This window comes from Centroberyx gerrardi, chromosome 18 (genome assembly GCF_048128805.1).
Source record: "Centroberyx gerrardi isolate f3 chromosome 18, fCenGer3.hap1.cur.20231027, whole genome shotgun sequence".
NCBI classification, from domain to species: domain Eukaryota; kingdom Metazoa; phylum Chordata; class Actinopteri; order Beryciformes; family Berycidae; genus Centroberyx; species Centroberyx gerrardi.
In genome coordinates, this window is record NC_136014.1 from 7,610,291 (window position 1) to 7,624,954 (window position 14,664).

At 41.0% G+C, this 14,664-nt stretch overlaps 2 protein-coding genes across 3 annotated transcripts; one reads left to right on the top strand and one right to left on the bottom strand.

Annotated features, from left to right (window-relative positions):
- Positions 1-478: 478 nt before the first annotated feature.
- Positions 479-5,661, top strand: bpnt1 (bisphosphate nucleotidase 1). 2 transcript variants are annotated; one of them, XM_078289697.1, is made up of 9 exons: positions 479-580; positions 1,165-1,286; positions 1,486-1,590; positions 1,797-1,904; positions 2,104-2,152; positions 3,444-3,535; positions 3,616-3,813; positions 4,832-4,937; positions 5,255-5,661. In XM_078289697.1, the coding sequence occupies exons 2-9, from the start codon at positions 1,167-1,169 to the stop codon at positions 5,404-5,406; spliced, it is 930 nt and encodes a 309-aa protein (XP_078145823.1). In that variant the 5' UTR covers positions 479-580; positions 1,165-1,166; the 3' UTR covers positions 5,407-5,661. The 2 variants fall into 2 exon arrangements, with proteins under 2 accessions (XP_078145823.1, XP_071763061.1); XM_071906960.2 differs by having other exon boundaries at positions 486-576.
- A 412-nt stretch (positions 5,662-6,073) lies between these two features.
- LOC139917770 (serine/threonine-protein phosphatase PP1-beta catalytic subunit-like) lies at positions 6,074-13,453 on the bottom strand. The gene is made up of 8 exons (XM_071906957.2): positions 13,401-13,453; positions 12,199-12,330; positions 11,226-11,456; positions 10,622-10,726; positions 10,423-10,494; positions 8,515-8,666; positions 8,007-8,141; positions 6,074-7,913 (listed from the first exon to the last, which is right to left on the bottom strand). Exons 1-8 carry the CDS (start codon positions 13,450-13,452, stop codon positions 7,809-7,811), a joined length of 984 nt encoding a protein of 327 aa, XP_071763058.1. The 5' UTR covers position 13,453; the 3' UTR covers positions 6,074-7,808.
- Between the last annotated feature and the right edge of the window lie 1,211 nt (positions 13,454-14,664).

Sequence of the window (14,664 nt, forward strand, 5' to 3'; positions counted from 1 at the left end):
GCCTTTTTGCGAACGAGAGAGTGTAAAATATGCAGTGAAAGCGAGAGGCTTCACTCCTACATACTTCCGCCTTCGCTTAATTGGCGTTAGGTAAACCACCTGGTTTTACCCTGGAGTTAATGAGAGTGTCCAACGTTTGGTTCAAATACTTTTTTCCTCTGCGAGAGGCTTATTTGATTGAGCCAAACGGCACAAGTCGATCTTTTGTGAGACCTTCAATTTGTGAAAAAAAGTCAGCAGTTCAGTTTAACAGTTTCCAGTTTACAATAGTTTACTCCTGCATTGGCAGTAGCCTATATCGCTGTCATATATCCGTAATGGATATTCATGAAGGTTGGTGCGTAAATTAGCTGCTGCATGCATTAACTAGCTAGCTATCCTGTCAGCTGCCCATTGTGTGTGTCTTCCTGTCTAGTGGACAAGGGTTTCCACAGGGCTATAATAAGGAGTGAACTATCTTGATCTTGGTCTTTGGCTGAAAGCCCTTGGCACTTCCTACGGTTCGCTGTTTTGGCAAACTCAACGCCAGGTACCTGAGCGAAGCGAACGAAGCTCGGCGACTCTGCCTTAGCATCAGTAAGTATTTACCCCGCTTCATTATCTAAACTTTTTTTTTGTAACTTATGTTATTCATGGGGATTACTATTGTTGATTCATCAGCATGTTAGCTGCACCTGCAGAAGCATACCGGTGTGTATACATTCTCATTGCAGTGTGAATGTACTATAGTCTCTCTCTCTCTCTCTCTCTCTCTCTCTCTCTCTCTCTCTCTCTCTCGCTAAATACTCTAAAATCCAAAGTTGCCTGCTCACTCTTTAGATTTAGGTTTGATCCTGCGTGTCCTTGTATGAGCACACGAGAGGACAGTGGAAGAATACACTGCACGCACAAAATAGTAGGGGCAGTTGCTCTTTTCATGTAGTAAATTATCCCTTATTGATTTCCCTTATTAAATCTACACCAATCACAAAGCAACAGATGTAGATAAAGAAAAGCATTTTAAGCTTTGAGACAGCTGAGATGTGGATTGTGTAAAAGGGACTGCAACTCCCTAATATTTTATATATTCACTGTATAGTGACCATCATGTCCTGTGCCTCCAGGTACCAGGTATTAGTTGTGTGTGTGAATGTGTGTTTAAGGTATTCCGTCTCTATCCTCCAGTCATGTCTGGAAACCCTGCGGTGGTGATGCGTCTGGTGGCCTCTGCCTACAGTGTGGCTGAAAAGGCTGGAGCCATTGTGAGGAAAGTCCTTCACAGTGGAGAGCTTGGCATTGTGGAAAAGGTGCGATCGAATCCCATTTATATTCTGTATTAAAATCCCAGTGCAGAATGCAGATAGACTGTGCCACAGTGTAAATACTGTCACTGTTGTCTGCACTGGAGTTTACCGCTGACTGTCAGTGGGGCCAAAGGCAGATAATAATGATACAGTGACTGGACTGAGATGGATGGTTTCAACTTGTTTTTTTTTCCATGCACAGACCGGGGCTAATGATCTGCAGACACTGGCAGACAGACTAGCACAGCAGAGCATCTGTGCCTCTCTGTCTAAACGCTTCCCCAAACTTACCATCATTGGGGAGGAGGTGAGTGTGTGCAGGGAAGGCAGTGTGTTTTGTTGGACCATGTGTTCTTGACCTTGTTAGTCCAAATGGGGCCCAAGGACTGCAAGGCCACCCCCCCTCTCTTCAATCTTTCTTGTCACCCTGTACTGTATACTATGTAGTAAAATGAATAAATCCTTAAAAAATAGAAGCATGATAATATTAGGCTTTGTCCCCCGTTCATGTAGGACCTTCCGGCCGAGGAGATAAAGGAGGACCTCATTGAGAACGGCCAGGCTGAGGAAATCCTCCTGAAGACCTGTCCAGCGGAATATAGCGGCCTGAAAGAGGAGGAGGTAACAGCCAAGACATTTAGAAATACACTGCATTTGGTGGTGGTGGATAATATTTGAGTTGCAGGTATGAGGACACTATGCAGTATGTTCCCTGTGTATCACAACCTTTAGAAACAGCTGCAGTACAGTTGTAGTGAAGAAACTGTTGACTCTTACTGTGCGCACACACTGCTTCTGACTGATTGTTTCTAACTCTCAGCTCGTTGTGTGGGTCGATCCGCTCGATGGCACAAAGGAATATACTGAAGGTAAGCTCTTCAAATGTGCATTCTTTTTTTTTACATCTGTTTTGAGTGGGTGTGCTCTATAACACGCAATTGGCACTGCAAATACTTGGAATTGTTTGTTTTTCGCCCTGTGAGCTGAAACTTAATAGTGTGAACTATCCAGTTTTTGGCCAAGAGGCTCACTGGGCATTTTCCAAGTCATTTAGCTGATGAGTTGAACTGGCTCCACCAGCTGCTATCACTGTCTGGCTGAACCTTGTATGTTAAATCTGCCCTTCAGGTCTGTAGCAACTGATAATGTAATCAATACCAGATAATGGAATAACTTGTCAAAATGTAATATAGTGTCCCCCTCAATGAGTTGAAAATGTAATAAAACCTGTTAATGTAATTAATTCCTAGATGATGTAATAACATCAAATTAAAGTAACTGGTGGTTATTACTTCAAAAGGGGTGCAACATATTTTTAACTGATGTCTAAATATTGACTAATAATGTAATAACTTGTAAGAATAAGAAGACTGGAATAACTCAAGTTATTACATTAGCAGTCAATATTATTATGACACCTTATGAAGTAATAATTGTCGATTAATGTAATAATGTGATGTAATTATATTATTCAGCAATTCATTACATTAACAGGTTTGAATACATGTTGACAAGTTATTACATTATCCGACAGTTATTATATCATCAGTGACTACAGTGTCTTTTATTGAAACCCTTATTTTCATTTTATTTTATTTCATCCTCCTTTTTTGACACTGGGATGCAAAGGCTTTCTATTTATCATTTTGGGCCTGCATTTTTCAGCCTGCATTCTGGCTCTTGGGTATGGGACCTGAACCTTCACTTTCCCTTTTACTTTTTCCTCTTTCCCTCTCTGTATCATCCCTGCTTCCTCTGTCCATCCATCCCTCTCTGTCTCTCTCTCTCTCCCCCTGCTGAGCAGCGGCGAGGCGTCTCCACCTCCCAGCTGAGGCCCACACAGCGCACACAGGGTCGGACGCCTCTCAGCCTGTCAGCACGGCTCTCTGTATGGTGGCAGATAGAAGGCTCGGGACTGTGTGATAGAAACCCAAACCCCGGCCGTGTTAGTTAGAGCGTAGAATGTGCTCATGCTGGACAGAGAACGAAGGGAGACTTTTAATGAGCAACTAAGATTCAAATTCTCCTTTTCTTTCTGTCCTGCATCTAAACGCTACCTTGACACCTTGCTGCTCACAGTGGAAACGTTGACATAGCTTAATTAAAAGTGTTTGCTTTGTTAAGTGGCCTCCAGCTAACATCCGGGTATTCTGACCCCAGGGCTCCTGGATAACGTGACTGTACTCATTGGTATTGCATACGGAGGCAGAGCCATCGCCGGCGTCATCAACCAGCCTTTCTACAACTACCAGGTACAGACCAGACTAAACGATCCCGCTGCCGTCCCGAAAGCCGCCGCACCAAATTTTGACCCGCTCTTTTGTCTCCTCAGCTCGGAGCCGGGGCGGAGCTGGGAAGAACCATGTGGGGAATGCTGGGACTAGGGGCGTTCGGATTCCAGCTGCGGGAAGTCCCGGGTGAGAGACGTGTTGTCACCACCACGCGTTCCCATAGCAACAAGCAAGTCACGGACTGCGTAGACGCCATGGAGCCTGACGAGGTCATAAGAGTTGGCGGAGCTGGAAATAAGGTGAGATGGGATTTAGAGTTGAGCCTGTTTATGTGTCATTATACTCGGTCCCTCAGGGTGACATACTATATTCCATCACAATTTTCATTATTATGCAGACGAGACACAGCTTTACTTAGCTTCAGGCCAAACGGCAAAGCAGGTCAGGACAGCCCTCTAAACTGTTACATGTTGGATGTCTGGAAACTTCATCCAGCTCCCTGACAACCAGTCTGATCTTATCTTGTTTGGCTCCTAAACGGCAATAGGCAACACTGAAAATGACCTTGGTCCTCTGTCTGCAAATGTGAAATGCACAGTTAGGAGCCTTGGTGTTGTCTTTGACCCCAAACTAAATTTAGAAATAGAAGTTAAGGTTGTCCAATCCTACTTTCATCAACAAAGAACCATAGCCAAAGTAAAGTATTTTGTCAGTGTCTGACCTGGAGACAGTTATATACTTGCTTTTATGTTGTGTGGTGCTCCAATACTAGTTTTCCCCTATTTGAATTGAATGTTTTCTATATTTATTTTATATTTGTTGGTATTCACTTTCTGTTTTAATCATTGTTTTTAATCTATTTTATATTTTCCTGATTGTGTGGTACTTTTGTAGCATTGCTTTTGAGTAGTAGTAGTTATGTCAGCACCTTATGTGGTGTAAAACTTGTCCAGAAGCCAAAGATAGCACAGTTACATTACCATTAATTATAGAAACAGGAAGTGGTATGTCAGAGGAAGAAAAAGCATCTGTCTGACATGTCATTGGGGAGAAACTGAAAATGCAGTTCATTTTATGTTCTATTGTCCTTTATATGATGAGCTGATAAGTCTGCTTTATAGAAAACAAGTTATTTCTTTTGGTTAGATGATTATGAAAGACTGCAGATGTATTTTGTAAAAGGTGGATTCTATGTGGTAAACTGAACTCATGGTAAATAAGTTTGTTTAGAAAATAGTCTATTAGTATTAGCAGCACCAGGGGAGCAGGCTGCTGTGGCCTGAGGAACGCCTGTTTACATGAATCATCTCTCTGCAGATTATCCAGCTTGTGGAGGGGAAGGCCTCTGCTTACGTCTTTGCCAGTCCAGGATGCAAGAAGTGGGACACTTGTGCTCCTGAAGCCATTCTGCATGCTGTTGGAGGTAAAAAACCATCCTTCCTGTGTGCAGCCCACATGCCACAGCGGAACATGTTGGTGGCATTAATATGCAAATATGAGTCCCCATGTACACATTTTAAAGAATACTTTTAAAACAAACTAGCAAAGTATGTCTTACATGCCTGCTTCTGTAGGTAAGAGTTTAATCATTACATTTTATAATATGCATAATTTTCTGTTCTTTGACTTGGTATTGTGAGACTTGATTCTGTGTAGCAATAGAGGACAAATTTAGCTGTTTGTAAAAATGTTTTGCGAGTAATTATTCATCTGCTTCCTCTTTTTTTTTTTCTTCTTCAGGTAAACTGACTGATATGCGCGGCAATGCATACTGCTATGACGCTAATGTAAAGCACATGAACTCTGCTGGGGTGCTGGCTACGCTACGCAACCACCAGTACTATGTCAGCAGAGTGCCACAGTCAGTGCTACAAGCCCTGAAGTCAGACTGAGGTCTGCCTCAGTGTGAAATAGGAGACGGCAAAAACACTGTTGTCTTTTTGTGGTGCAGAGAACCGTCCACAAAAGGTTAAAATCCATAAAGACAAAGAGAGTTCCTGTGCACACGAGGTGACATGTGTACAGGAACCTTCTTTGTGTCAAACAGAAACTGTCATAAAACCATGATTAATAAATGAATAGATTTTTTTTATGCAAATCCTACTGTCATATACAGCTGTCATAATGGATGAGAATCAGTACTGCAACAACACTAAGTTTCTATTACATCGCATACATGATTTTTGTATATTTGTAATAACTTGTAGAAGCTTTTGATCCTACATTGTGGAATATTATGGTTGTGCAATAAAACACCGATTCACTTGTTGAAAGATAGGATTGCAGATTAGCATCCTAGCTTTTAGTTTTCACACCTCATGGAGCAAATACATTTTCACTTTTTATCTGCTTAAATCAACATTGCCAAAAATCTGACTTGAGCTCCATGTAAAGATCTGTTTGTAAAACGGCAATATATGAGTAACTTGTTTTTAAACGGCACAAGATTGAGCATTATGATTTCAAGATCACACTTGACTGAATTACCTCAACTTTTACGTCATTCATACATTGAATTAACATTTAATTAATCTGAAATAACACAAGCAGAGAGCAGGCTCAACAGCACTTCCATTTATTTCACTCAGTTTGAAGCAAACTTGTACAAATCTCAAAACTGTTTTTAAACAACATACTGTTTCCAACTTGAAGACCAATAGATTTACAAGGCAAAAGGCGAGATCCAAATAAATAAAATACATAGGTTAAATGTTCATGTTAGTGAGATGAAATTAGTTACTTTATTCAATTACCACTAGGTGGGAGTAATGTAATATGTTAGCACAATGCAAACAACAACAAAATGCCATCTGTCTCATCTTGATGAGCTTGAGCTTGACTTCTTTACAATGTCATGCGATTTCCAATGATTGGATGTACGAGGAAGATCAATGTCTGAGAATATCTAATGCTGTGAATAACAAACAGCTCTCCAAATGTGTTGTGTGGAGCTGTGATTACCTTTCAAAATGAATATACTGACAACTACCTTGTCGTGCCTTTATGTCCATTTCTTATTCAGCATGTAACATAGAAACTGTGGGCCAGTGCAAGTGATTACTTTACAAAGCCCTGTATCCAGCAGATGACTTGCAGTATATGCCGTGTTGTACACATTTTTATTATTTAGCCTCTGCTTTGCACTGGCGGCTTTGTCTCTATTTTTCTAAACTACTACTTGGCAAGTTGAGGGACACGTTTTTTTCTCCTCACTGGATCTGATCACTGGTGTTTTTAACACTTTCCACACACTCACAGGATTTATTTAAGAACAGAAAATCTGATTTTTGACCCCTATGGTTGCCTAGATCTGTTTTTCCCCTTTAAATCAACAATGAAAACATCAAATCTACGTCACATAGGATTGAAAATCCAATATTCTGCTCTTGTATAAATCCAACCACAGATGCTCTCTCATAGACACAAGGGAAAAGCCACTTCCACTCTTCCATTTCCACAGAAGAAAGTCACATTCACAGAAAGGAGTTTGGTATGAAAAGAGGCTGCAGAGCATCTATATGAAGGTCCTTTTTGAGATAGTGTATGGTGTCCTTTGTTTTTTTAAATGTCACATAGGCTATAATGAATGAGTGGCCTACAAATATGTATGCTTGCATACAAGATTTTTAGCAATATTTATTGCCCTTGTATTTTCAAAATCTCAGTATTTCATTAATATAATATCTCCATGGGGAGAACAAACATTCTTGAGTCAAAGGGAAGGTAATGCCAACTAGCAATACTGAACCAGTGTCCTACTGGAGCCAATATATGGAAGGGCAATGACAGTAACTGAACAAATTGCATGAACATTAGTAGAATAAAAGGTAAGACAGGGAATATTTGACCCTATGGTCTGGAAGAATCTATGGTTTTTACATTGGCTAGGGCAAAGAACCCGTCTCAGTCACACCAACACACACGCGTGCACACACATTCACAAGGTCACTATGGAAACTGGTTATCTGAAGGCAGAGAAGCATCCTTTCCAAACATGTTGCCCATTCCGCAAGAGGTTGGTTTTTATATTGCTGAACGGACTACTAGTGAGGGCTGAGCAACACATTCCATGGCATTGAAAATGATAAAAAGAAAGAAAAAAAGTCACTGTCACGTATTAATAAAAATACCCAACAAACAAGCAAAAAAAAAAAAAGAAAACACTCCTTAAATTTCTGTTTACACATGAACAAGCTGACAGAGGAGGAGGCTGGAGTGTTTGAGACAGCCTGCGGGGACGTGGGCCAGAGATTTGGAAGAGGGGGGCAGGAGAGTCGGGGAGGGGGCCAGCTGCTCACCTCTTTTTGGGGGCTTGAGCGGTACGGGGCGGGGTGACGGGACGTCCCGAATTCACTCCCCCGTACTGGTACTTCGCTTTTTTCTCCGACGGCTTCAGGATCTGAAAGACAGGATAACGATGTTAGTACAAAACCCACGCGTTCACCTGCCTGCGTGAGAAAGACTTGAGCTTTTTTTTTTTTTTTCTGTTTACCTGAAAGGAGCACATGAGGGACTCGTCCACGCTCATCATGCCGCCTGCGTTGTCAAACTCCCCGCAGTAGTTGGGGGCAGAGAACAGCGTCACCAGCTGTCGTTTGGCAAAGAACTCGTAGCCGTCTTCAACGACCTGCAGGGGAAAGGGATGAATTATTTTGCTTTTTATGAAGTGCTTTTTATTAGTGAAAAGCTCAAGGTCCTGGCAGGCGTGCAAGCAAAAGAATACAGTCAATGTTCCTGTGAAAGAGAAGCTGCAGCAGAGTTAATTCATCACTTCAGATCAGTAAATGAGAAGCCAAAGGAGTGCCCATACTACATTTAAACATTTACCAAGCTTAGGTTTTTTAATAAAATGTATTTTGGCATTTTTAGCCTTCTCTGCACAGCGCTCTTTTGTAAAACCTATTTGTTGTTCCATTTGATTAAAATTGTCAAACCACATTTAATTCTCCGCAGTATCATTTCACATGTAGTAAACCTCACAGGGGATTACGTGTGTTTACCTGATGGGCTCGGCAGATGAGGTCCAGGTCGTGGCGGTTGAGGAACTTGCTGACCACGTCGGCCCCGAAGGTGAAGGAGACTCCCCGGTCGTTCTCCCCCCAGCCCTGCACGTCTTTATCTGGGTCTGACCACAGCAGGTCACACAGCAGGCCTGGCACAAAGAGGCACGAGTCAGTCAGCAACAGTAGTCAGCCAGCAACGAAAATATACTGTTGGTAGAATGGGTAACAAGTAACAAATTGGTGCTTAATGTTGGTAAAACAAAGTCTATTATAATAGGATCAAGGTATCAGTTAAAAGCTGAACCAACACTGAAATTAAATATAAACAATATACCTATTGAACAAGTACAAGAGACAAAACTTCTGGGTATAACCTTGGATCATAAATGATCATGGTCTAAACAAACTGATAACATTGTGAGCAAAATGGGAAGGGGTGTGTCAGTTGTAAGAAGAGTTTTAAAAGTTATGCCACCAGATGTCATTAGACAAGTTCTAAATGCTTTAGTTCTGTCACAGCTTGATTACTGTTTTGTGATTTGGTCCAGTGCTTCAATGAAAGAGATAAAAAAATTACAAGTAGCTTAAAATAAAGCGGCACGTTGTGCTTTACAGTGCTCTTACAGAACTAACGTAATAGACATGCATGACAGTCTGAGTTGGCTAACTGTCAGTCAGAGATCCTCCTATGCTTTGTTAAACTTAGTTAGAAATGTAATGGTGGCACGATCACCAAGGATATTATATGAAAGGTTATTCTCTCAGTTTGCTCAACACAATTATCAAACACGATATGCAACAGAAAGAAGGTTCATGCTACCTAAAGCGAAAACAAGTGTGATACAGAAAACTGTCATGTACAGAGCCATGGTCAGGTGGAATTCATTGCCAGTGCATATTGTTCAAGAGAATACTAAAGATCGGTTCAAAATTTTGTTAAAACAGTATCTCCAAATACTTCAGGAACCATAATTGAATTGTGTGTGAGTAAACTAGGAAAAAAATGGTGTAGGAAATAAAATGTATACCTGGGTGAAAGTAGAAATCCCCTTGGCAGAGAATGAGAAATGTATTTTAATACCCTATTTTCTTGGAATTACATGTATGAAAGCGCAGGATGGATAAATATATAATTTAAGGTCATTCAGACAAGGATTTACAAGTTTGCTATTAATTCTTGAGGAATTGCGATTGATTTATATAGTAATTTTTGTGTTTGGCTTAATGTCTGTTGAAAGGATGACAATATTGTTTCTCTTTCATATGTACTTGATTGTTAATTCAATGAGATGAGCTGTTTTGTTTGTTGTGTTTATGTGGTTATAGTGTGTATACGTGTGTATGACTGTATGTGTGGTGGACCCCAGGAAGAATAGCCAATGCTTATGCTGGTGCTAATGGGGATCCTAATAAAGAAAGAAAGAAAGAAAGAAAGCCTTTCTTTGGACTACCAGGGGAAGGTCCAGCAATAGATTTTATCTTGTCCGAAAATGAGAACATCATTTATTTTCCACTATACCTAAAAATTCCATCTGAAATTGAAAAATCCATCTGAAAAATTGTCGGTTTGTCTCGGATTATAAATCAATATCAAGTGGCACTTCACTTATTGTAGCCATGTTACAGTGATTGCATCAATTTTCTAGATGTTTGATAAAAGGTTGCACTTTTCATTCAGATTTACACAATCTAGGTAGTGTGATGACAATTTGATTTTTACTTTTTATTATGAATTTGTCATAATCAAGAGACACAGATATGTCATTACACACAACAGATTTGTGTCATGACTCATAAGATAACTAACTAGCTCTTTTCCTGGTGACCCCATGTAAAATTTGCCGTCAGCTGATAGGGCTTTTGTCCCCCATTTGTTCCTAAACACAAACACTCGGGACACCAGACCTGTATCAGGGACATCAGTGGGTCTCATGATGCGGCGAATTTGCTCCATGGACTGCAGATCAGGTGAGAGACCTGAGGGGAACGGATGACGGTATTAAAGCGGCCACACCACATCACACTGCAGCAAATCCCTGGTGCATAACAACGTACAGGAGAAATGGAGTCGATTCTGATGACATAATACAGACACTTGACAAACCTCCGTGGCAGCAGAAGATCTTCTCATCGATAATGGCAGCAATGGGCAGACAGTTAAAACAGTCTGTGAAGGTCTTCCAGAGCTTTATGTTGAATCTGCGCTTGCCTGGGGAAAAAAAGCAATAGTTAAAATCACATAGAAATCACACTTGTAGGAGATAAGATGAGACTTTGAACAGGGAATACACATTCAGATTTTATATTTTTATGCCCTAAGGCTGCTCAGTTTCTCTTGGTAAACTTCAGTACAGTCTCCCTTGATTAGAAATGAGGAAAAAAAAGTCCTGTTCCCTAATTTGTGAAGCCACGGTGAGGTACAGCTCCACAGAGAATGAATATGAAAAGATGGAATCAGTGACTATCTCAAACTATCTTTTTCGGGTATAAAGTTACTTTTACTGGAATGGAACTGATAACATTACGATAAAAAGCTTGTTTGGTTGTAAAAGTACGTCTCCTAACTAAAGTAAGTCTGCTAACTGGACTCTCCTCAGCCAAACGGTCATCATAGCTCAACTCTTAAACTGAGTGGCAGTCATTAGCAATTCAACAAACAGTATGCATATGCAGCCAGTATAAATGACGGCATGCGTTTCCCAGCTTACACTCATCATAGAAGCCGTAGATGCGGTTAATGGAGGCACACTCGTGGTTCCCCCTGAGCAAGAAGAAGTTTTCTGGGTATTTGATCTTGTAGGCCAGCAGCAGGCAGATGGTCTCCAGCGACTGTTTCCCTCTGTCCACGTAATCCCCCAGGAACAGGTAGTTGGCCTCCGGAGGGAAGCCGCCATACTCAAACAGCCTCAGCAAATCTGTGTACTGTCCATGGATATCACCTAGAATGAGTAACAATAACGAGTAACAATATCAGGCATGAACTTGGCATTTAAGCAAACAGATGGGATTAAATGGAGTTGGATTAAATAGAGAATGTCTTTACTGTTAATGTCATTATCGTTGTGATATAAAGCCACAGCTTCTTCTTCAGCTCCACTATGTAAATTGTGACTTTTTTGTATCAAAATATATTGCAATAACTTTTGCCATTTGGTGGATGCTTAGTGGTTCTTTTACGGGAGTTAGGAGACTAAAGCATGAAAAACCATCTTCGCTGAAGAGGGAGATGATATCAGTCACTCTCTCACACACACACAAACACACACACGGCGGCACCCTAGGGAGTTCCCATTAATATCCTCCTGCTCTACTTGCAGTGCTCAGCTGCATGGACCTCCAACATGTTCAATTATTTTGTCAAAACAACATGGTTTTTCACTTATTTTTGGAGACAACTAGGACATTCTGGTGCATTAGAGAGACTTTTGGATTATCTTGGTTTGGATTATTTTTAACTTGCACTATGATGGAGATAAATTGTGAACCCTTGCTTAAAACACTGTGGGAGGCGTCCTGGTGGCTCAGTGGGGCTAAAGGCACACACCATGTACTCCTGACACCCATGAGTTTGCATCTGGCCCACAACCTCTTACACATCATCCCATCGCTCTCCAATGTATACGATAATGATGGAGTGCCACATGCAAATCTTTAGTTGATGGTGACAGATGCCGGACTTACCACAGATTTTGAGCGGAGCCTCCAGCTCTAGCAGGATAGGCTGGCTGAGGAAAATCTCTCGGGACTTGATGCAGAGCCCCCGCACCTCCGCCTCTGTCATCTGTACTATCTTCCCCGGACGACATCCTCGCACTGCAAGGTAAAAGTGCAATGAGTGTATTAGTCTTCACAGGGGTAGATCATAGAAGGGATGAAGGTGAATTGAATCACTGCTAGTTCAAACACTTATCAAACACCTCCACCTTCTTAACTGCAGATTTGAAGGGGAATTTGTTACCTGCCACCATTCTCATGTGATTCTAACAAACATGTATCAAATTCAACAGTTACAGTTGGCCAATTAGTTAGCTACAGTTTCATTAGCTAACCATTGTTTTGCATTTGCTTTTTTACGCCTGGGATGACATAACGGATTCACTCCAGTCAAAACAGGTTGTTAGTTCCCTTCACAAATGAACTGGCAGGTAGAGGAATGAACAGCTTGTTGGCCCAGCTGGAAATGTGTGAGTGTGGGCGGTGTGCTCCAAGTGGCACAAAAGTCTGGAGGGCAGCTCTATGGCTACAACTACAACCAATAAAACATTAACGAGCTAGCTAGTTATGTGGCACTGGCTCGAACTAGACTAACAAGTCAGATAACAATAAAGCGGCAAGTCCATGCAGGCTTCAGTGATTTCTTACCGAAAGGGGGTGTGTCCCGGGTGGCAGCAGCTAGTTAGCTAGCTAGCTAATGCCTTGCTAACAACAAGACCAGGTAACGTTACTTAGCAACCACACGAACAGAACCCTAACCTGCCCTGACTCTTATCAGGTGAAAACAAGCAGTAGCCATACTACTGGTTAATACAGCTCTCTGACAGCAGGTTAGCAAGCTAAATTGTTGATTTCAGCACTCTCTCCCCATTCCCCCCTCACAGTGCCCCAGGAAATGGGTTTGACGACAGCTGAGGACAATTACATAGCAAGCCAACATTAGCTAGTAGTGGTTCTGACTGCCATGATAACGTAACTCTTGGAGTGGGAAGCATTTAACGCTACCTCGGGTTAGCTTACCGTTTGCTGAGCAACACAGATAAGGTTACGGCATGTGAAAATGAATTTTGATTTATTTTCAGTTGCTAACTACAAACAGCAAAACATGCAATTCACTCATTTTCGTGACAAAGGCTACAGAAATACAGAAACTCATAATGCTACGCTACCTTCCAGCAATCGAGAAATGATGCTGTCAACGTTCAATTCGCTTTCCGCCATGTTTCTGACACCTACAGGCAGAACGAACGGGCAAAATCCGCCCTGAAATTTGACTTGTAGGGGTGAAACATGACCAGACACACCTATGGATCAGCCAATCAAATACTAATTACTGTATTAGTTGTCAGGAGGAAGGGAACTATGGAAGTTTTTGCGTATCACCCTTATAATTATAGACTTGTCAAGTGATTAATTGCTATTTCTTAATAATACATCAATTAAAAACAATTTATAAATGGATGAATTAATTTGATGTTTAAATGACACAGTAAAACTGTTCATAAAACATTTAATAAAATGGTAATTTCATCAGTCAATTCATTATTCCATTACAAAATTCTATCTCTGATCAAAATTACTATTTTATAAACCGGTGTGCAAAACCATTTTTAAAAAGGTATTTAAAGTCTACGTTTTTTTCATTTATTAATGTGCTTTCCTATTCCATTTTCCATCTCACAATTCATTTGTTTACAGCTTTACCATTTACACTTTCTGCTTTGGCTGTACTTCATTATTAGATAAGTCTTTTTATTATTAGACAACATGCAGCCAGTGTGCCAGGCTAACATTAGAGAGTTCTACCTTCTGCACAGTCAATAGGCTACAGCATGCTGATAACCAGAGTAAGCCACCACATGTCAGGAATGGGGATCCCTCAAATTCAGCCTGGTCTGGCAGACCAAATGGAGAGCCAACCTGACTGTGTGCCATCACAATCCTCCTTCCACCCATCCAACAGTGGTGGCATAAATCTGGTAGACAGTAATGGGCATGTGCATAATTTGTTAAGATGAATTTGAAATATACCAAAAGGCTTCAGTAGTAGCTTGCCTGGAAGTCGTTTACGTGTTGAACCTACAAGTCGAGTATCAGGGCAAAGTTTGCCCGTCTACCAAGGCAGGGGGGAAATACTATTTTTCTCACTAGTAGGTTATGAAGGCGTGTAGGTAGTTCACATGAAAATGCAATCCCACAATAGCGCTTTATTTTTTGCACTTACCAATGTGTAATATCGGTCGTAATCACTTTTTTAAATGAAATTTTACTCCAATTTACATCTGGATTGTCATGTACTAGTGTGCTTGTTTTCTGGAAATGTGAAATGGAAATGCAAAGTCCAGCTTTATGGTTAACCCTAACCCTCAAATTTTACTTCAAATTTGAAAATTGAAATGCAATAAAACAACTGAACCCTATTTTTCAATTTAT